Source organism: Gracilinanus agilis, chromosome 4 (assembly GCF_016433145.1).
Source record: "Gracilinanus agilis isolate LMUSP501 chromosome 4, AgileGrace, whole genome shotgun sequence".
NCBI lineage: Eukaryota > Metazoa > Chordata > Mammalia > Didelphimorphia > Didelphidae > Gracilinanus > Gracilinanus agilis.
The window spans coordinates 65351811-65375387 of record NC_058133.1 but is presented as its reverse complement, the minus strand read 5'-3'; the positions used below and the strand labels follow the sequence as shown (position 1 = coordinate 65375387).

Sequence of the window (23577 nt, the reverse complement as noted above, 5' to 3'; positions counted from 1 at the left end):
GTGAATTGATAGCTAGGCCTTGAGATGGGAGGTCCTAGATTAAAATCTGGCTTTAGACACTGCCTAGCTGTGTGACCCTGGGCAAGTCACTTAACTCCCATTGCCTAGACCTTTTCGTTCTTCTATCATGGAAGTACTGTACTGAAGAACACAGTACTGACTCCAAGTTGGAAGTTAAGGGTTTAAAAAAAAAAAAAAAAAAAGAAGCTATCAAGCAGAAAAATAAGTCTAAGAACCAGTACTTGAAGACTGCCAGAAGCTTTTGAGTAGGATGCTTCTAGATATCTTTATGTACATAGAAGGTTCATTTTAAAATATTTTTATTATTATCTTGTTTTTTTTTTTTAAACCCTTACCTTCCATCTTGGAGTCAATACTATGTATTGGCTCCAAGGCAGAAGAGTGGTAAGGGTGGGCAATGGGGGTCAAGTGACTTGCCCAGGGTCACACAGCTACTCCCGTCTCTAGGCCTGGCTCTCAATCCACTGAGCTACCCACCCGCCCCCTATTATCTTATTTTTTTAATCATCTAAATTTCCCACTGTCCAAAAGGGAAAAGGATATACTATCTCATATAATAAAAAGAAAAAAATTGAGCAATGTTGAAAAAAAATTCTGGCAATTTTTATGCATTTCCCACATTGTGCAATACTCAGAGAGAGAGAGAGAGAGAGAGAGAGATGGATAGTGTTTTTTCATGTCTCTTCTTTAGGTTCTGCTTTTTTCCTGTATTTTCAACATTCATTTTTGGTGGGAGGGAGGGGGAAAGGTACTATTTTGTTCTTTCCATTTACACTGCTATAATCCTTGCACATGCTATTTATTGATCTGTGTATGTACTCTTATTTCAAATATAGATCTTTCCAAACTTCTTAGTACTTATTTCTTATAGCACAATAATATTCTATTATCTGTTTAGCTATGCTCTATATAATGGGGATCTACTTTAGTTTCTAATTTTTAGCTATCAAGGAAAAAGGCTGCTCTAAACTTTTTTCTTATCAATGACTTCCTACCTTTTAGTGTAATCTCTAGGTCAAAAAGTGCGCACCTTTTAGTTAGCCTATTTGCATAATTTCAAACTGTTTTCCAAAATCCTGGGTGGAACTGATTTGTGTGGCTAACAAGAATGCACTAGTGTGCTTACCCCTCCTCCACTTACCCCCAGCCAATCTTTTCCCAACGGTCAATTTGCTGTGTGCCAGGAAAAACTACAAAATTATTTAATCTTTAATTTTAATTATTTAATTTAATGCATTTTCCATTAAAAGTTAGTTAACTTCAAGCATAATACAATGTACAATTCTCTTTCCAAGAATTTGTTCATATCTTTAAATCACTTAGTTACTATTGGGGAATAGCTTTTGTGCTTATATAATCAGAGAAAATTGATAAAAAAAAAAGATTTTTCTCATTTGATTCTTTTTATCCTAGGTCCATTAATTCAGTTTGTACAGAAACTTCAATCTTATTTAATCCAAGTCATCTGTCTCTTTTGGTTAAACATACTTCTCCTTGTTCAGAGGTGGAACATATATGTTCTGCTTCTCTTCTAATTTTTTATGGTATGATCTTAAATATTATGGTCATGTATCCATTTGGAACATGTAAAATATGAAGTAAAGTATTGCTCCAAATGGTTTCCCAGCAATTTTTATCAAAAGGGAATTCTTTCCAAAATAACTTAATGTTTTCTAACTTATTGAACAGTGGATTATTGAATTTCCTATGATTCTCCTCTGTGTCTATAGTAGTTGCTATTCCTGTATATTATAACCAAAACCAGATAATTTTGATGACTCCTGCTTTATGATGCAGTTTTACTTGGGAAGTGCCATTCCCCCTCTATTCCTGTGTTTTTTTCATTATACCCTTTGACATTCTAGATATTTTGTCAATTCAAATGAATTTTACTATTATTTTATCAAGTTCTAAAAAGTATCCTTTTTATAGCTTGAATGGTATAGCTTTAAAATAGCAAATTAACTTGGTAGTATTTTCATTTTTATTAAATAGGTATTATTTATCTCTTGGTAAAGCAGTCTGTTATTCAGGACATTTGTGTTTACACTAAATTTTCTTTGCCATAGCCTTTTTTCTCCAAGTAAAATAAAGAGACAAAAAGATTCATTGTCAATCATCAAGAGTATCAGGAAGCACTATTATGCTTTAATTTCCTGTGATTAAAAAACAAAACAACTCCCCCAACTCCTAGAAGATAATACAACATGAACCGGTCCAATGCTGCATTTCTTAATAACTTTTTGCCTATACGCTGATCCTAAGGTAAGAATCTGTTTTAATGATCTCTCATTAGTTTCATTAATCCAAAAGTAATCATATGGCCACAAATCTTTAGCCTAATTCATAACTATCACTTTAAGAATCAAAGAATAAAATAAACCCAAATCTACTACTACCATTACTTCACTCTTTGAGTACTCTTATTCAAAGAATTATAATATAATCAAATAGTAAAAGCTCAATCTATGTGCTACTGTTCCATCTTAAAAAAACAAAACTTATAATGCATACAAATGATAACACGGAATAGCTAGTAATAAACACCCTAATCACTGTTCATCTGAACAAAGCACCAAAGTAAACCTATTTATTTCTGCTACATATATTTAATGAATCCTATTGAATAGCACACATGCGGCCCCATATTTTAAAGCAGATGACCTTTAGTCCTGAAGCTAAGGCCTGACCCAGAAAATGAGGGAAAATGGGCAAAGCGAAGGAAGTGGCAATGGAAATTATTATAATTGAAGCTTGAAGCTTCTTCTCCTTTCCCTTCTTCTGTTTTATTATTCTTGAACACCCCATTCCCCCCAAAAGGCTCTAAGTATACCAAGAAAATCACCATCAACTTCCTTCCCCCTGCATGCAAGAAATAAGGACCCTTAGATGGACATTGTACATACCTTAAAGGTGAGGTTGAAAGTAGTGGGAGGAGCTGGAGTTAGGCTGGAGCTCTGTTGTAAAGTCTCCCTCTTAGGGAGGGGAAGGGTGTTGGGCAGGGGCACCTGAAAAGGCAGGCAACATACATCACAATCTAACTAAGGCTATCATAAAAGCCTCATTAAAGAAAAAAGCTCAAGTGATGCAGAGGATTTAGGTTCTTTTCTTAGAGCCTGACCATAAAAGATCAATTTGTGTAATATTGCATATCCATAGGTGTTCCACACAATCCTACACAGCTCTATAAAAAACTAATTACTATCTGCCTTGTAATAAGAAAAATCAATATAAAGAGTTAGTCCCCTATAAATACTATAATCTCAAAAGAAACAATTTCCTCCCCAAATTTACATCCTAGCTACAGTGGATTTTTATATATGAATGTACACGTCCCAAATTATAGATTAGAAATAGCAAAAATTTAATTCTGGTTGTGTCTTCGGAGCCTCTTTTCTCAAAGATTCAGAGAGTAGCAACAGTAGAGGAAAACACAGATCCATTAAATTACTATGAAGACAAACAAATTTCAGTATAAGTGAAACTCAAAGGATTGTCCCCGTATTCTTATTGTTTTGTTGTACTGGAATTTGAGTACAATCAATTATATTTTCCCATCAAAAGGGATTAGAGATACACGAAATATTCAATCTTTCCTTTATAAAACTGAGAAATAAAAACAAACCCAAGAAGGGGTATAAGCGAATGACAAGCATCCATCTTTGCCATCCACTTCCACCTCTCTAAATTCTTTTGTACTGTTTTGTTTTTGTTGCACAATTTGGGAATTAGGGTGGGCTGGTGGGAATGCTACAAAAAAAAAAAAAAAAAAAAAAAAATCATAGGTAACTGTTCCTTTATGAAAAAGGATGTGACATTGCATTCCAAAAATATATTTATTTTTCATATATTATTTATATAATTATATATTATATTATTTATATATATTATGGTATTATATATCATAAAATATATAGACCACCCAAGAAGATAAATAATTTCATGAAACAAAACCCTTTTTTCTATAAACACATTCATCAAAATATTATGTGCATTCATTTACCACATAACTGATATGAAACAATTATGATCATTTAACACAAATATCAATGCCAAATTTCAGATATTTTAAAAATCCTTAATACAGTGAAATACTTATTCCAACAAAAATAAAATAGAATCAAAAAGTAGCAACACTAGTAGACCAATAAAAGGACAAGAATCAAAATACTCAAAGTTCCCACAAAAAAATACTCATCCCAAAATAACTTTATGTTTGTCAAAGGTCCTTAACAAAATCTGTCAAGTCAATGTGCAACCTGCCATATTATTTTGACCTAGTTATCATTTACAATACTCTCCAAAACCAGAGCTTGCTGTTTTCACACGGAACTTGGAATCCATTTTACCGTGCAAGCTTAACAAACATACTTTCTGGAGTCTTATCTCCTAATTGGCAGTAATGCACAAATATATATATATATATATATATATATATATATAAAAATAATTAAAATAGGAATCATAGTAGGTTCTGCCATCCATATCCTTAAAAATTCACAAACTTCACTTCATTTTTCCAGAAGGAAATTTAACAGAAAAGCTTCATAAAAATACAAGTACAAATAACATAGCTTAAAACACTTTTCATCTTTGAATACAAAAAGGCACCAAAATTCAAACAATTGTGCTGACCCAGTTCCCATTAATTCAAGATAAAAGCAGTCCTCAATAATTTCCTTTATATTATTTTAATTTATTCCATTATTTTTCGTGGCATAACCCCAAATGTGGGCAATAGGAATGGAATCTAGGGGAGTCAACCAATATTTAGATGTTCTCCTCCCATATTTATATTGGTCAATTAAATATTTCTTCCAATCAAGAAGTAAACAGAACCTCTGGACATATTGTCACTCAAGACGAAGGAGGGAGAAGTTGAAGGAGAGTTTGGTGGGGAAAGAATTAGACTGGAGAGGATCTTCAAGATCCACTCCACTTTTAAAATCTAATTTCATGGACACTGTTGCTTTTGTTATTGTTTTGACCAGATTAAAAACTTTCACAATTTTCCTTTTTTAACAGTTCTAAGTCAATAAATATTTATGTGCTGAAATGAACAATTTTATCTAACACAGACACTAGTAGAGTCCTTTGCACAATGTGTACAGTAAATTTATATTCATTTCATAAAACTCTTAAAAGTTGTTAAGGATAGTAAACTGGTAATCATGAAATATGGGCTCTCGTCTCAGCTCTGCCACAGAAAGTGAGACTTTGGGCCACAATATTATAGTTTGACAATTCTACATTTACTGTCAAAACATAACCCCAATTCCTTGGCATTCGAATTACTCTATAATTTGATTCAACTTTCTTTGTCTACATTGGCCAAGTTAGTCTCTATAGATCTAGACCTGCCTATCTGTAAAATAAATGGATTAGATAAGAGGATCTCTAAATTACCTTCCAATTCTAAAATACTGTGAATCACTAACTTAAATGATTATATAGATATAAAATTTCGCAATTTTCAACAGTTCTGAGTCAATATTTATGTGCCAAAATGAAAAATTTGTGTGTGTGTGTGTGTATAGATAGATAGATAGATAGATAGATAGATAGATAGATAGATAGATAGATATAGAGAGAGAGAGAGAGAGAGAGAGAGTTCTTTCCTTTTTTAAAAAAACCCTTTCCTTCCATCTTAGAATCAATACTGTGTATTGGTTTCATGGCAAAAGAGAGGTAAGGGCTACCTTTTGAGCTTGGTGTGTCAAAATTTGCTAAAAAACTGAGCATAACTTCGGTGTTTCACTTTGAGAAAAAAACCCCACAATGTTGCGATATTTATAGTTTAAATAACAAAAATGTATAATTTTAATATATAACTGTATTTAATAAACCAAAATAGGTAAATTAATATAGGTAGAATTGGCATGTATAGTGCACAGTGTCTACACTTCACTACAGCAAATGTTTCATCCTTAGCATATGACCCCATGTCATTAAAAATGGCTATGCATGTCAGTGCTAACACGCATGTCACAGGTTTGCCATCGCTGGGCTAGGCAATGGTAGTTAAGTGACTTGCCCAGGGCCCATATATAGTTTTAATATTGTTAGCCAGAACAATGGACTATTTGATGACAAATTCTTCATTGTTTTACTGTATTCTCCTAAATATTAGATTTGATTTCAAGATCTAATTCAAGAATAATTGAACTGAACTTAAAACAAAGAAATTTAACTGAGACAAAATGTCAATACTTATATCTTATTTTAAAAAAATAATCTCCTATAGAAAATGTTGCAAGCTAGGGAAGGCATGAATAGAAAATCTTTTGTGAAAAAGATCTGGAAGATGTTAATGAACTGAAAGTTAAGTGTGTCCAGAACAAGAGAGGTGATTTTGCCCTAAGCAGACTGCAGCTGAAGTAGTATTACATTCCATTCTTGCTACCACATTGTAAGCAAGGAAATTGACAACTTAGAAGATAAGACCAGAAGGAAGACAGAAGAGGCCAGGATGTTTTAAAGATTAGGGGGAAAAAAATGATACTTGATTAAGAAACCAGATATTTAAACTTGGAAAAAGATGAAGGAGTGACTACTTGTCTCCCAGAGGAAAGAATTAGAGCAATGGCTGTTAAGTTACAAATTTAGGCACAAAAAAAGAGTTGAACTTAATAATTAGAACTATTCTAGAAGAGAAATGAGTTGAGAATAAGAATTTTCACCTCACTTAATTAAGGCCATCAAGCAGAGGCTGTATGAAGACTTGCCACTGATAAGCATGATAAAGGAATGGGTAAGATAAAGAGAGAGAATTCATGTTTGGTTGTGGGTTTGACAAGATGGCTTCTGAGATCCTCTAATAATCCTTCAAGATTTTTGAGCACTTTCAAAGATGCTATTAAATTAATCAAATATTCATCCGATATAATATGCACAAGCTGATAATGTAACATAAAATGTAGAAATCTTAGACCTAGCACTACCATTAAGGTCCTTCCTCCCCTCTAGCTAGTTTAAATTAATGAGATTTCCATTATTACAGTAAGATGGTACTTGAAACACACTGTTTGATTTTGGGAAAGGAATAATTTTTTTCTCAGCTTTAATCAAAGGCAGATAATTCTGTGATCAATAATTAGTAGTCATGAAAATAATGACAAGTACCGCAAATTCAAATTTGAGATTAAAAGCTTTTTGGGTATTCAGATGATCTAAGAGAAACCTTTTATCTGAATCATCTTTATAACTATCAATGTAAACTATTATGTACATGTAAAAATCAACAAATTGTGGGATTGTGTGATGTGGCTATTTCCAAAGCTGCTATACATAAAGTTAATAACTTACATTAGTAACCAATGTCTCTTCCATCTTGGTATTACTAGTAGCCACGGTATTAGGCAGAGAAGAAGAAGGTGTAGTGTAGTCTGTTACAGACTCCTGTGAAGGAATAAGTGAAAGAAAAACATAATGAAACCAGATTAACATGCCTTTTCTTAAAAGACATATCTTCAAGTTCTAGCACTAAAATTAATTTTGAAAACACTAGAGTGAAAAGAATCATAAAAGTTCACTCATTTAAAAGAGAACTACCTGTGTGAATTATATCAAGAAACCCAAAAGGTTCAAAATGATCCCGTCAGGAGTAGAACAATGGTAACCACTAAGGCATAGTATGCTAACTAATATTTTGAAAGGAACTGATGGCATGCTAAGATAGAGTCTATTAAGCAGGATCAACAAAATTTAGAGATTATCAAAATAAATATGTATTTAAATAAAATAAATAAAACATCTATTAGATATTGTACTGTTAACCATGATCCCTTTTCATGAGTAGAATTATATGGCTAACAAAAGAATAATTGTAGTGTTCTCAAAGCAATCATCTACAAATAATCAGGTATATGAGACTAAATGCTACTGCTTTTCCCTGTGTTCCTTTTTATATATCCTGTAAGAAAGAGACTAAGATATTCTTTAAGATTTTTAGGCAGGTGGCAGCTAGGTAGCTCAGTGGTTTGAGAGCCAGACCTATAGGTCCTGGATTTAAATCTGGCCTAGGACACTTCCTAGTTGGGTGACCCTTGAACAAGTCACTTAATCCTAGTTGCCTAGCCCTTTCCACTTTTCTGCCTTGGAATTAACAAACAGTATTGACTATAAGACAAAAGGCAAGGGTTTAAAAAAAAAAAAGACTTTTAGGCTTAGGTTTGAGTCTTGATTGCAGATCGTGTAACAATAGAAACTTTAACAAGTATCCCCAGGGACACCTAGTGTAAAATAGGTGCTAAATATTTGTTAAATGACTGATAGATAATCCTGAGTTAAATACAAAAGCAGTTATTTGTATCCTCTTTGTCATTTCTGATACATGTGTCAACTAAATTTTCTAAACACTGTATTTTGCTTACCTTTGCATTAGCACCAAATTCTGGGGCAGTAACAGATATCATTGTGCCTATTTCAGAACTCATTTCTGTAACTGTTTTGGTTTCCTTTGTGGTAACAGCATCAGGATTTCTGACTGAAGGTGGGCTGGACTTTTCCTGTCCTTCAGGCTCTGCCTGTTGAACATCCTTCACTTTTCTATTTTTTAAAGAACGTTCTTTTCCAATGGGACCAGGTTTGTGTTCTTTGTTCTCTACTGGACTCAAATCTGGAAGCTAAATTCAAGATTTTGGGGATTAGAAAATATTTCTTGCTGAAAGGCATTCATGAAAATGTTCCTTTTAATATATTAACAAGCATATAATTTAAAGCCCACCCTTCATTCACTTCTGAGAAATACTAGCTTTTTAATTTTCTCCAAAATTTGGCAGCAAAATGAACTGCAGAATTGGAAATTAACATTTTTTACCTTCTGGGCTTTAATTGGCCCTGCCCGAGGTTGCTTTTGCCGTTGTTCTTTGGGTTCAGGTAATTTGTCAGGGGTCTTTTCAGTAAGTACTGGAACAACTTCATTTTCATTGCCATTTGAAGCTGGGGCACCAAACTGAATGGTATCAATCCCAATTTCAACACCACTTTCTTGGCCATTCTTTGTTCCCTAGAAAAAAATACAAACACATCTCAAAGCTGCCAATTAATCAACAAGCAATTATAAGCCAAGTACTGAACACAAAATACAAAAGTGAAATAGTTCTTATCCTCAAGGAGCTTACACTGGGAGACATCCATATCTGTGTAAGATAAGTATGGGTTACAAGCAAAAAATGTACAATAATAGGAGTGGAAAGGTACACTAACAATTAGAGGAATCATGAAAGGCAAGTGAGAGGAGGTAGCACTTAAAAAGGTAGAAGCAGGAGAATTTTCCACATTGAGGAACACTGCATGCCATGAATCAGACAGAGGCCAGTTTGGCTAAATCATATTTTGTGTGTGTATTGAGGATGAGAGGAATGAATATGTATATGTATATGTATATGCATATGTATATGTATATGTATATATGCCATTTGGAGTCAGCCTGAGAAAGGCTCAAAATGCCAAGTAAAGGAGTTTATCTTTAAAGGAACTAGAAAATCAGTGAACTTCTTGAGCAGTAGAGTGGCATGGTTGTTATTAATATTGTACTATAGGAATACTGATCCCACATGTTGAAAATGGTTTGCAGAAAGGAGAAATGGAGAGCAAAGAGGAGGCTATTGAAATAGATGGGGAGATAGATGAAGACTTGTATGAGGGTGTGAGTTGTGAGAGTGGAAACAAGTTTTAGCATGTGATCCTCAGCTTGCTGATGTGAGTGAGAATCCACATCAGAGAACAATTTCTGTCAACTAAAGAAGCCATATAACAACTGCTCTAGGTTTAAGTATATATTCTGATTGTATAGCAGTCTATGTTGGAAAGACTACTGGTCTCAGAGTCCACAAAAATTTTTAATTAAGAACCTGGTCAAATTATTGTTTATTCAGGAAAACTGCTGTAAATAATAAAGGATGTCATGAGATCTGCTATGGCAAATATTAAGAATAAACATGGTCTAAAAGTGAAATGATGAAATTCAAACATGTGTCAGTTTAACTGTGAAAAATCTATAGTGAATGATTAAACCATGGATTCACGTATATACAGAAAAACCATCTCTATACTATGATGAAAATTTTTACCAAAAACCTACATTAGACTTCTATTATTTTATTGTTTTTTTGTTTTTTACATAGTCTGTCAAATTCAAATTTGATTGATAGATACGGGTTAGTTACAGTAATTTTTCTACAATACTGTTCTTTATACATATGTTTGAGAGAACAAATACCAATATATTAATATCCAAAATTTTAAAAGAAAAATATGCAGGCAAAATCTAAAACCAGATAGTGCTCTGTGGATAAAATCATAGGACCAAGCCATATTATGACATTTTATTATTTGAAATAATTCCTACCTCTGGTGATGTAGATGATCCAAAAGATGTTAAAGGCTTATTCCATGCACTGACTGAAGGCGGCTGGGGTGGACTAATAGGTCCCACTGAAAATCAGAAGCCAGAAAGTATGAACTTTTAATTCTCAATAATATAAATCACCTTTTGAAAGGTGTTTCTTTCCTTTTCTTAAGTGTAGTTCATTAAAACTTACATGTTTCACCGTTTATATAGTGTAACAATAAGTTTAACACACCTGGACAAAGATGATTATTTTAAGCACATCAGTTCATAAAATTACTTTTTATCAAAATGGATGTAGGTAAATGACAATTTAATAAAACTTTTGGGCTTGGAAAAAATGCTTATGATCTCTTATTCACTTAAGCTAATGAAGAGAACTCATAATTCTAGACAAGGAAAAAAAGAACAAAATTCTTTTTAATAAGAAACAAAAACAAAGCCCATCAACTTTGCTGTACAGAAACAGTGTTCCAATCCTTTTTAACCCCAAATAGTTAAGAATCAGAGTCACACTTACATTTCTTAGAAATATCATTGAGAACAGCTGTAGGAGCTACTTTGTTCTCCCAAAGCTCTGCCCCTAGAGGCCCATGAGACTGCGTATGCTGGATAGACTTTCCTGTTGCTACATAGTCTGTACCATTGGTTGTGTTTGTTGCTTGAACTTGTGACTGGACTGATGGTGGTGACTGGTTAGGATTCTGTGTTGTTGACTGTGTCTGAACCTGAACAGGGACTTGAACCTGTGCTAGACCCTGCACTGGGGGTGGGGTTGCAGTTTGTGGTTGTTGGCCTACTGCAGCCTGTTGCTGTTTTTTAGCAAATCTTGGAGGAAGCTTAGAATTCTGATTTCTTCCTTTTTCATTTGAAGTCTTTTTGTTCCACACCTTAAAAAAATATGAAATTCATTATAAGGATTTAAATTATCCATTCAAGAGCCAAGGCACTTCTCTACCTCTCAAATATATATTTAATATAGCAAACAGACATTATGTTTCAAAAAATGCTCCATTTTAAGGTTAAGGAAGATAGGATAAAAAGGGGGAAAAGTCCATTCTTATGTAAAAAATTTCAGGTATCTGATATCTAGGCTCGCATTATTACATAGTAATTTCACTCTCTATAAAAGTCTGGCGCCCTCATTAATACTTTGAAATCTCAATGTCTTTCCTGAGCACACCTCCAAAACCAACCACTTACAGAACCATCTCCATCTGAATCCTATTAGTACTTGAAACACATTATTACTATTTCATTTACAGTTCAACTTCTGATTGTATTACTTTATGAGCTAAAAATACAATAATAAATCAATATTAATATTTTAGGAGAAAGCATAATAGTAATAAACTTGACTTTCTGCATTAATATAATCTTTACCAAGAAGAATTATGTACCTAATTACTATAGGTCCTATTAATTACATGATACTTTGGGTAAAGTTCTTATTCAAAAATTTGAAAAACTTCAAACCTGTATAGTTTGTTCTTCCTTCTTTCTACGTTCTTCATCTTGTAAGCGTTTCTGTTGTTTTTTTGAAACCACTTCAGTGAAACCATCATCATTTAAATTTGACTGAGGGTCTTCAACCACAGTCACTTCAGGATGGTCATCAATTATTACAACACCTATAGTTAAAGACGATAGTGCTTTAGATTATGTGTTTAAGAATTCTTCATTCATGCAGAAGCACAGCTCTGACTTAACTTTGGTGCTTATTTCTTCCTACCCATAACACCCAAGATGGAACAGTCATTTGTTAGCAAACCACAAGACCAAAGCTGTTTTTGAATCAGGCCTGTGATTCATTAGTATAGGGAACACCCAATGAAGAAACTCCCTACAGATTAAACTCCATAAAGACTAAAGATTGTTCTTTAAAACAGCTAAATATTCTCTGTGAGGATTTTATATCAAGGACAAAAAAAAGCAAATTATCTGCTTGGTTGGATCACCTTAATGCTTTTCAGAACTTAAGAAAAATGTTAGGCATCCAAATAAGCAAACACATCCTAAGCACATTTAGGAGAAGAAATAGAAAAATGAAAAATATCAGCAGATTTTTGTAATGAATTCCTCTCTCATTGGGAGACACATCCATACTACCACACCTAGATCCTAACAAGATAGTCCTAAGATGTGCATGTTAGTATTCAAGAGAACAAAGAAGGGATAAGCAGCTAGATTAGACCTTAGGTAAACTGAAAGGCCTCAAGACTTTTACTACCTGTGGGACCTTGGGCAAGTCCCTAACTCTGATTGCCTCAGATTCTTATCTATAAGATGAGATGAAGAAAGAAATAGCAAAACCATTCCAATATCTTTGTTAAGAAAACCCCACAACAACCTTGAAGGTAGATGTTGTTATTATTCTTTTATAGATGAGGAAATTGAGGCAATCAGGGGCTAAATGACTAGTTAAATGATTGAGCTAGTAAGTGTAGAAGGCTGGATTTGAATTTAAACCTTGTATTCTTATTTACTGGATAACCAAGTTTCCTCTAGGGTAGGGAATATCTATATTCCCCCATGTTATTTGGGCTTAGCACAGAACTTGGCAATTAGTAAGTGCTTAACAAAGTATCTATCAACTGACTAAATAAAATGCTGCCTAACTGGAGTTTTATCAAAAAAGTTGTCATGTCTCTCCATCTATACTTAAAATTACTGAAGGTGAGACAGAAAAAAGGGAGATGTGTACTCATCAAAGATGCTTGCCATGAGACTGCACAAAGATTGTGGATAGAAAGATTGTCCAGTTGACATAAAGTTCTCTTTAGTTTTCTGGAAGAGACTTTTATGATCTGACCATCCATAAAGGAAAGACCAAATGGAATGAGTGGTTGGGGTTAAATCTTAAAAGTCTCTAGCACAATAGGTGGTTTGGTGAGCTTGTGAAAAGGGCATGGAGAAGAAGTACGAAGGATAGTCAGGAAAAAACAGGTTTAGGACTAAGTAGATGGAGGGACTTCAAAACTAATGAGTAAAATTAAGACAATATTTGTAAATTTTTAAAGAAAACATGTATAAGGAGGATTTTTTAAGCCATATAAAGACTTAAAAGAGATCTAACAGAAGAACCCTCTTAGCACAACAAATATAATACCAGGTAAGCTCAATAATCTATATTCTGACAGTGGTTCCAAAGAAAGTTTTGGGAGGAATAGGTGGTAACATATACATATTATCACCACAAATGATGGAAGCTGTTTCCAATTCTTCCAAGAGATGATTAACTGCTACAAAAATCAGAAGCAAAAATTGGCTCAGGTGGTAAAGAGATACACCCTAATTTTGATAATTATGATTAGTTTCAAAGTCATCAATTATTCCATTTAAAAAGAAATCTTATAGTAATTATTTTCTTCTAAAACTTAAAAAAAAAAAGTGGCCTACTAATAGAACATGATTTGTGAAAGTTGACCTGTTCAAGGAAAGTTTATTATAGAAATTTTAAAAGGTTTTTTTTGTTTTCCTTATTTAACTATTCAGTTTTATATAACCTAAAACATCCTCTGACCTCTTTTTAGCACAATGAAATAGAATAGGCCCTCCTAATTTGGCCTTTGCCGGTCCATTCTTCAAAAGTAGTAATTTCCTTAACCCTTTCTCACTTTGTGAACTTTTCTAGCCCTTAACGGCCATATATGGGGATAATTGCATTCTTGATATTGCTATTACTCATACTTCTTAAATGTTGCATTTTGACAATCAAATTCCTTTATCAGATCCTGATTTCATGTCTTTCAGTTTCCTTATGCCTTATTCCTCATTCTTCTCCAGATTATACTGCAGACTTTCTCTATTATTCTTCTCCTTACCAGTACAATCCAGACCTCCTAAGGTTCCTTTTTATGTGTTGTCTTTCATCATTAAAACTGAATATCTTAAGAGAGCAAGGATTGTCATTCTGCTTGTATATTTGTAGGAGAAAGACTTTTAGCTAAGCCAGGATTTTGATAATTACTCATCTGTTTCCCCTAAACTTAAAATAATTTATTAATTTAATTTTAAGTTAAAATTTAAGAAAAAATTCTGCTGGCATCAAGGTGTATTTGATTGATGCAGCAATCAGATGGTAAAGTTTTCACTTGTATCCTAAGTTTCCTCCCAGTTGTAGAAGGCAACAAAAATTAGTACATTAACAAAACTAAATGTAATGGGTATTCACTTTTGCCTTGGTTGATGTGAAATTACTCTTTCATATGGCTAATAAGAAAACATATAGACATACTTGCATAGTTGTTGAGATCAAACTGAGACAGGGCATCTACTTTTTCTTTGGGTTTCTTAGGACCTGGTTTAGGTTCTTCTCTTTTTTTTCCACTGACATCTTTGGAGTTCTTCTGTCCAGTACCATTTGGACCTCCATCCTGATGATGTACTGAGCTGCCACTGGCAGGATCAATACCAGCCATACCCACAGACGACTCTTCAAATGGACTGTAAAAGAAAATATCTTATGTAAATACACCTGTACTTCCATAGAGCTGGAAATAAATGATATAGAGAATTTTAATCATAAGATGTCAGATTATAATTATCAAAAATTATTTCTACATGAATTTGAAAAAAGTGTTAAAAAAAAAACTGACATGCTATCCCAAGTAGAAAAGAATATCAGGATTTGAAATGCTTAATTTTTGTGTGTAAAGAATATTTAACTGGGAGTCAGAAAACTTAGGCTATATTTTTTGTCATCACTAAATTAGCACCCTACAAGCCCACAACCTTTTAAAGTGCTTATAGTTCCTTTGCCTATAAAATTAGGGTTTTGTAAATAAAGATGAATGGTTTTAATTTTCTTTGATTAATAATTGGAAGTAGGGTAGAGTACCTGGATTTGTGACTTAATTGATGGAGAGTTAACAAGTAGAAATTTCCCTTTACTGATACACCTCTTAGTAACTACCCAGAAAACTGCCTCAGGGCACTGAAAGTTTAAGTAATTTGTCCAAATATATAGTCATTATGTCTCAGAAAAATTATTTAGATTTCAAGGACAGCTTCCTAGGCAGGTGGCATGGCTTTAATGGATAAGAGTACGGGACTCAAGAATCATAAAGACTGAGTTCAAATTTTATTTCAGACACTTTCTAGTTGAGTGATCCCAGGCAGGCCAGTTCATTTTCTGTTTCAGTTTCTTTAACTATGACATAAAGGGGTGGTACCTGATGGTCTCTTATAGTTTTTAAAACTATGATCCATGCTGTTTTCTTCCTTAGGTGACTGACTATGGTTACTAGCTTATGTTATTTTAGGCAAGTCTGCTCAAAAATTATGACTGTAATTACTCATCATTTCTGCTTCTAAAATAGTCAATTCATAGAAAAGTTATAGAAGTACAATTTTTAGAGGGCATTATTCTACATAAAACAAAAAAATATATATCCCTGTATTTATTCCTTATAGTCAGCACATATTAAAAAAATCTCTACAATACAATGTAGTAAAAAAGTGATAGATTTGGGAGTTCTAAGTCCTAATCTTTCTACTCTTCATTTTCCTCTTCTATAAAAATAAGGTGATAGTTTTGGACCCTATTAATTTCACATTTGAGGAAACCAATGAGGCGACTCTCCATCCTTTTTCACATGTACCATGCTGTGTGAAAAGACAATGTAAGTTAACTACCTGAAGAACTATAAAGAACTCTACAGACTTTAAAGCAGTATATAACTATCAATTATTACATATGCTCATATCTCATTTCTTTAACATGGAAAGGAACCTCAACACACGCTCCTGAAAATACGGCAAGTTAAATGCAATGAATCACTGGCCATGGAATAATTGACCTGCTATTTTAAGAAGACAAACCATTTAGACCTTAATTTAAAGAAAGAGAGAAAAAAAGATTTTTTTATTAAAACAGCAAGAAGCTTTGTCATTCAAAATGCCATATTTTATCTTGAAATGTCTTATCATTTCAAGGGATATTTGGAGACATGTGCCTTAATGTGTATAAATGCCCTATAAATATAAGCAAGTGTCTAATCTATCCAACGAGTCTTAGAAATGAAGAGGATGTGATGACTACATTTAACATTATTGTGATAACAATGTTATAACAACAAATGTACTTTCATTTTAATGTAATTTAATGATTTTCTTGGGCAGTACACAGCAGCTTGGTACCAAATAGAAAGACATAATACATGACAGAGATTGCCAAAGGATGGGGATTTGTTGGATGGAAATTAGCAGTTTCAAGGAACTAAGGAAGGCAAAAACAAGCCCACAGAAAAATCTAGTTCTCTGAATCAAGACAAGGTAAAACGGCAGAAGAGCCAAGATAAAGAAGCAGAGGTAAAAGGACCAGAAGTCATAATAATAAGCAGCATGTATAATAGAACTAAGGGTTCGGGAGGTGGAAGTAACAAAATGAAACCATACCTTCTACCACGGAAAACTGGGAGCTTTCTGTTCCCTAAATTCAACTGACAGAACCTTTTAGCACTAATAAATGCAAACCTCCAAAATGTCATTTAAAATTAAGACCAGCAAGGGACATGAATAGGCAGTTTTCACAGGAAGAAATCAAAACAATCAATAAGCACATGAAAAAGTGTTCTAAATCCCTCCTGATTAGAGAATTGCAAATCAAAACAATTCTGAGGTACCACCTTACACCTAGCAGACTGGCCAATATGGCAGCAAAGGAAAAGTGATAAATGTTGGAGGGGGTGTGGCAAAATTGGGACACTAATACACTGCTGGTGGAGTTGTGAATTTTTCTAACCATTCTGGAGAGCAATTTGGAACTATGCCCAAAAGGCTTTAAAAGAATGCTTACCCTTTGACCCAGCCATACCACTGTTGGATTTGTACCCCAAAGAGATAAGGAAAAAGACTTGTACAAAAATATTTGTAGCTGTGCTCTTTGTGGTGGCAAAAAACTGGAAAATGAGGGGATGCCCTTTGATTGGGGAATGGCTGAACAGATTGTGGTATCTGTTGGTAATGGAATACTATTGTGCTAAAAGGAATAATGAACTGGAGAAATTCCATGTGAACAACAATGATCTCCAGGAATTGATGCAGAGTGAAAAGAGCAGAATCAGGAGGACATTGTACACAGACGGATACATTATGGCACAATCAATGTAATAGACTTTTCTGTTAGCAGTAATGCAATGACCCAGGACAATCCAGAGGAACTTAGAGAGAAAGGGGAGAAACTATCCATATCCAGAGAAAGAACTGTGGGAATAGAAATGCAGAAGAAAAACACATGATCAATCATATAGTTCGATATGGATATGATTAGGGTTTTGATGTTAAAAGATCACTCCACTGCAAATATGAAAAACATGGAAATAGGTTTTAAACAATAACCCAGTGAAACTGCCTGTCAGCTCTGGGAAGGGGAAGGAAAGAGCAAGGGATCACAAATCATGTAACCATGGAAAAATATTCTAAAGAAAAAGTTAAAATTAAATTAAATTAAGATTAGTCACACAGAACCACTTGAAAATTTGCCTGTTATTTTTCCAATTTGCTTGCAAGATAAATATAATCGTAATGATACATACTTTATAAAGCTCAAAAAAGATAGACAAAACTTAAATAAAATCATCTCATCTAAAGTGTTGAATAAAATACACTCAGCACAACAAAAATAACATAAATCTGAAAAATACAATTCAAATTATCCCACATCTTGTCTCAAAAAAAAAAAATAACCTGGACAAACAAAACAGGCCATAGACAAATAAGCTGGTAATAAACCAGTGGATCAGAATATTAATGTTTACTAATGTCATTAAATGCACTATTGAAATCTTCCAAGTCCAGAGATTTCTGAAGCTTGAAATGACTAGATGGATGAAATGTCTAATGTAAAGTAACTGAGAGGCTTAATTATCTTACATAAGACCCAAAACTTAGCATTGCTAAAGAGGTATAAAGGTTGTATGTGCACATAGCAATTCTTAAGACATCCAGATGTTAACCACTGCTCTTCATATTTTATTTTCTCAAGTTCAATATCTACATAGGAACATTACTATAGATGCAAAAGACTCACTATACAAAGCTACAAAGGTCAGGACACCTTTACTAGCATATTATCTTGAATGGATAATCATTCAGGATTGGTTAATTGAATGAAAATAATTTTATTTTCACATGTACCATTCCCTGACTACTTGAGGTCTCACTGATTCCTCTCCCCTGAATTTCCAAAGCACTGAAATTAGATATTAATTTTAATTATTTTAATTATTAATTGTTATTCACCACTTTTTTAATGAATTAAGCCGATCTCCCTCAACCTCAAAGGTGGGCATCATTTTTATAGCCCGCAAACCAAAGAACAAGGGTGACAAGCATAAATCATAAATACCATATGAAAGATTCTGTCACTGGTTCCCCCAATCTCTCATTGCTTCTATAGGAAAATCAACACATTCTTACTCACCCTCTTTTCCCACTTTTTGATGAAGGACCACTTCTTCTTTCATTCCTAGGTCCAGAGAAATTCCTTCCTGATTTGGGTGGACCACTGTTGCCTCGTCTATTCTGGCGATCTATTCCAGGTCGCTGGCTGGAAAAACTCCTTTTTGCTATTTCTCTTTTTGGAGGCAATACATTCTCTCCAGCCTTTGCAGCTGCCTGTGCACTCAAATCAGCTGTTTTCTTTTCATCCCTCTCACGCCTTTCATTGAAATCACTACTCTCAGAAGCTGTCTCCCATTCTTCATTTGCTTGATCTGAAGAGTTCTGATTGGATAAATCTGGTGTCTTATTCCCAGAAATATCCCCAGTAGCACTAACTGGTTCCTGAACCACATTATTAATTGTGCCATTTGTGGCAGAAGTAGTTGCCACATCATTGATTTTTGAAGCAGCCTCTCTTTCCTTTAGCCGTCTAAATCGTGGGGGCTTATCCTGCCGTGGTGGTCGTGCAGGTCTTTGTCTTCGAGGCCTCTCTCTGGTTGGATCAAATTTCCGCTCAAATTTTGGGGGTCTTTTATCTGCTGGTATAGGTATAAACTGTTCATGCCTTCTCAGTGGCTCTCCATCATCTGGTTTGGGAGGTTCTGCTTGCCTTGGATTCCACTGATTGTCACGGTATGTTGGCCTTCGTAACGTGGAAGGACGTGGAGGACGGCCTCCAGGATCTCTTCCACCACGTCTGAACATTCCACCCCTGCCTCTTCTAGTAGGTTCTCCTTTAGGAAGGAAGCCAGGTTTAGTCTTATTCTCATCATCCCTTACATATGGTTTTTCCAGTGGTCTGTTGTTATCTACTCGGACATTATTTTCAGGTTTGAAAGAAAGCAGAGGCTTCAGAGGTTTTTTGTTTTCAGGTCGTTCCTCTCTTTTTGGATGTTTACCTTTGCTTAAACTATCTTTGTCTGATGGAAGAGTGTCACTTGCACTTTCGTGAACTTCACTATCTGAGTCAGTTTCTGAACCCCGCTGCCTTCGACGTTTAGGCACAATTTCAAAATCAGAGCTCTCACTTCGAGTTTCACTTTCTTCTCGCTGCCTCAGAGATCCAGATGGTACATGCTCTGTTCTTGGTTTTGTCTCTCTATAATGAGGATAATCTCTACTATGTCCCCGACCCCCTCGACCACGTCCACCATAGGAACCTCTATAGCTTCGACCCCTAGAGTAATATTCCCCACGTCCTCGACCTCTATAGCCTTGATCTGGGAACCAATCTCTATCTCTAGCCTCTTTCCAATATGTTCGAGGGGGTACTATTGGTTCTTTTTTAACTGGCCGAGTATCTATTCGTGGTCTTTCTACTATTCCCTGTTCTTTACTAATTACTCTTTCAGGTTGTTTTTCTTCCTTGGTTACATGAAGGGGAGCAGTCTGCTGACTTGATGTTTTAATGGCAGGTTCTATATGAACACTATCTACAGTTTCTGATGGCTTTACATTATCTTGAGATGGCTTTTTAGCCAAAGATGAAGTCTCAGAAGGAGGCTTTTCTGGCTCTGGTAGGTGAGGTGGCGGAAGTGGTTGAGACTGAACCTGAGCTGCAGGAGGTGGAAGAGGATCCTTCTTTTCAGGCTTTTCAGGTTTTATAACTTTCTCAGTTGGTTTTTCTGCCTTTTCACTCTCTTTCTCCTTTCTCTGTTCCCGCTCTTCTTTCATGTCTCGGAGTATTGGTTTTTTAATGGGACCTGATCTTCTCACAGGCCTGTCGCCACCTTCGTCCCTTCTACTAGAGCTAGGCCTTGGACCCCATCGTGTTTCTGACTTAGATTTGTATAACTTTTCGAGTTTTGGTCCTTCAGAAGGCCTTATAAAACCTTCCTTTTTTGGTTTATCTTCAAGCCGTTCTGGAGGTTCTTTTGAATCAATGCACCTGTTATTTACTTTAGGAATGTTTGCAGGCACCTCATTCCTTGGCTCCTCTGATTTTTGAGAATGGCTGGATCCATGGGACACACTTCGTTTCCTGGCAGACTGACCATCTCCAACTGGACTCTGATCATCTTGAGGGGTGGGAACAACATTCTGATCACCTAGTTCAAAACAAGCTGCTTGGCTATTTGTGTCAGGGGGAGGAGGTCTTGTATCTTCCAAAGACTTGTTTGGGAACTTTTGTACCTCTGCCTCACCAGCATCTCTGAAAAACTCTGTCTTGGGATGTGCATCCAACTCACTGTGTTCAACTGTGTAGGAAGCCATTAGTTCTTGTTCCAATGGGACTTCAGCCCTATGTTGAAAAGAAATTAAAATTATTGAAAAAGTATTTCTTAAATTGGATGTCTCTTTAATGCCACTGAATTATGAAGAATTATAACTCATCATCCAAAGACAAGACTCTAATCCTAGTTAAAGAAATATAAATTATAAGCAGCTAGTTATAAATTATTTTAAAATTATAGAAATTAGCATCTTGAATGGAAGATTTCCAAAATAGACATTTTTCTTCCTAATTTCCTTGTCTGATTAAAAAAAAAAAAGAAAAAGACAGATCACTACTTGCTACAGAGGAAAACTGTGAGCATTTCTTTATAAGTGACATAAAAATGAAATATGTCAAGATTTCATTTCATTTAACTTCCTGACAATCATTTGAAATGAGTAAAATAGATGTTATTTCAAAATCACTTCATGTGACATCAAAATGACAGAGATCAGAAAGTATGCTGTGAGTCTAGTGTGACTTGAAGCACAGCACCTAAAGAAATCACTGGTAGAGTTGTGAAGTAATAAACCTCACAACTATACCAATAAACACATAGAGAAAACAGACTATATTTTATGCTTCGATTTTTAATAATTAACACTGATGATTACCTTACGTCCTTGGGTTCTTCAGCCAACTTAGGGGGAGAACTTGCTTGCTGAGGTTCTACCTGGGGATAAGGTTCTGATCCCCACATCATACGAGGTTCAGTAAGGGAAACAGCATGATCTCTTGCTGATCGAGCAATATGTTCAAATGATTCAGAACTAGCTGTAGAACCTTCTATTTGGTCTCTTCTCATTAAGGGCTTAGGAGGTATCATTCCTATCATAAGAGTTCAGAAACAAATGAAATGAAAAACAAAGCGAAATATAGTTGAGAGGATAAAATGCTGCTATTTTATATCTGGGATAAGTGTAAATTATTTTTATAATTAGCAATATTTTTAAAGAAAAAAGGACAGAAATATATTAAGTAAAAAACAAAACAAAACAAAACACATTTCCCTCTCCATCCCCCCCAAAAATGCAAAGCACTGCGCTAGGTGCTGAAGGCAATATAAATATTTATGTCATCCTTTCTATCCTTAAAGTATTTATAAACATAGGAGGGGTAAAGCCACAACTTCTGGCTTCCTCAGTTGCCTCAACTATAAAATAGGAATAATAACAGCATCTACCTCCCAGGGTTATTTTGAATATCAAATGAGATACTTGTAAAGTATATAGCACAGTGTCTAGCACATAGTAAGTACTTAATGATTATTCTCTTCCCTTGTAAATGGGAAATATTTACTATTAGATATTTAAATTGTCATATCGATAGTCACCATATTTATGGGACTACAAATGGGAAAGATATCTATAAGCACGAAACAGCAACATCAAAAATAGTACTTCTAAGCATTATAAAGTACCAAATGCAGATTTTCAGGTTCTTCTTTGCTCCCCAAAATCACCAACAAAGGGAAAAACTACATGGTAAGGTGGTGTTAGTATTTAATAAGTTTGTAATTAAACTGAAATGAAGCAAGACACTACTCCTTTCTGTAGTCTTCTCTTTTGATTCAGGTGAAAGTCAATCAAAGAACAGAAATAAAGCAGTTCCTGAAGAGTTAAAACATCTATTTGGGAGAAATGAACTTGAACATTAGTTTATGACAATGACAACTTCAACATGCCTGGATGTATAGGTGGAATATCCATAGCAGGTCTTCCAGACATCATTCGGGGATCCATATAAGACTGTACCATAAGCCAGCGTGGATCAAAGCCCATAGAAGCTAAATGCTGAGGGTGAGGTTGCATGGGTTGGTAAAGAGTTCTATGTGGAGGAGGTGGGACAGCACCACTGGAAGGTTGAGAAGGAGCAGACTGTGGAAGGACACCTTGCTGTTGTTGCTGCTGCCACTGCTGTTGTTTCATTTGTTCCTAAAAAGCAATGAAAAATCAACACAATGAGAAGGAATGAGTCAGTCTTTCAAATTTACTTACATATTTAAAAAAAATAAGAATCATGGAGCCATATATAAGACTAATCTTATAATAAGACTTGTCAGACTATACAAAACTAAGTAACTAAATTTTTAACCCTTTACCACACACTTTACAAGAATGTTAAAGCTAACTAAGTCCATAAATATTTATCAAGTATCTGGTATGTGCCAGGCACTGTGCTGAGCTAGGAATATAAAGAAAAGAGTTCATGACCTAATGGGGAAGGCAAGATATCATAGAAGGAAGGTACTAGAATCAAGAGGGATTGGGAAAAGCTTCTTGTAGATGGCAAGAATTTAGTTGGGACTTAAAGACAGGAAAAGGAGAGATGAAGAGAATAAGCATACCAGATATGGGGAAGGACAGAGAAAATTCCCTGAGTCTAGAGACAGAATGTTTACAGAAGAGAGGCCAGCATCAGCTGACTGAAGAGTCTATGGGGAGTGTGGATATGTAAAAATTAAGAATAAAGAAAGGGGTGTGTGTGTTGGGGAGGTTATGAAAGACGGGACAACAAATGCTGAATAAGGAATAAAATGTATATA

General features: G+C 34.7%; 1 protein-coding gene across 3 annotated transcripts in view; it reads right to left on the bottom strand.

The window, feature by feature from the left end:
* PRRC2C (proline rich coiled-coil 2C) overlaps positions 1-23577 on the bottom strand; it is a 68588-nt gene that overhangs the window by 15602 nt on the left and 29409 nt on the right. For all 3 annotated transcript variants that reach the window (XM_044674332.1, XM_044674331.1, XM_044674333.1), the window contains exons 13-23: positions 22717-22966; positions 21647-21860; positions 18798-21059; positions 14610-14818; positions 11849-12003; positions 10893-11262; positions 10373-10458; positions 8840-9028; positions 8394-8645; positions 7327-7419; positions 2928-3029 (exon numbers count right to left, since the gene is read on the bottom strand). In XM_044674332.1, the coding sequence (XP_044530267.1) occupies positions 2928-3029; positions 7327-7419; positions 8394-8645; positions 8840-9028; positions 10373-10458; positions 10893-11262; positions 11849-12003; positions 14610-14818; positions 18798-21059; positions 21647-21860; positions 22717-22966 (4182 nt within the window). The remainder of the gene's footprint in view (positions 1-2927; positions 3030-7326; positions 7420-8393; positions 8646-8839; positions 9029-10372; positions 10459-10892; positions 11263-11848; positions 12004-14609; positions 14819-18797; positions 21060-21646; positions 21861-22716; positions 22967-23577) is intronic.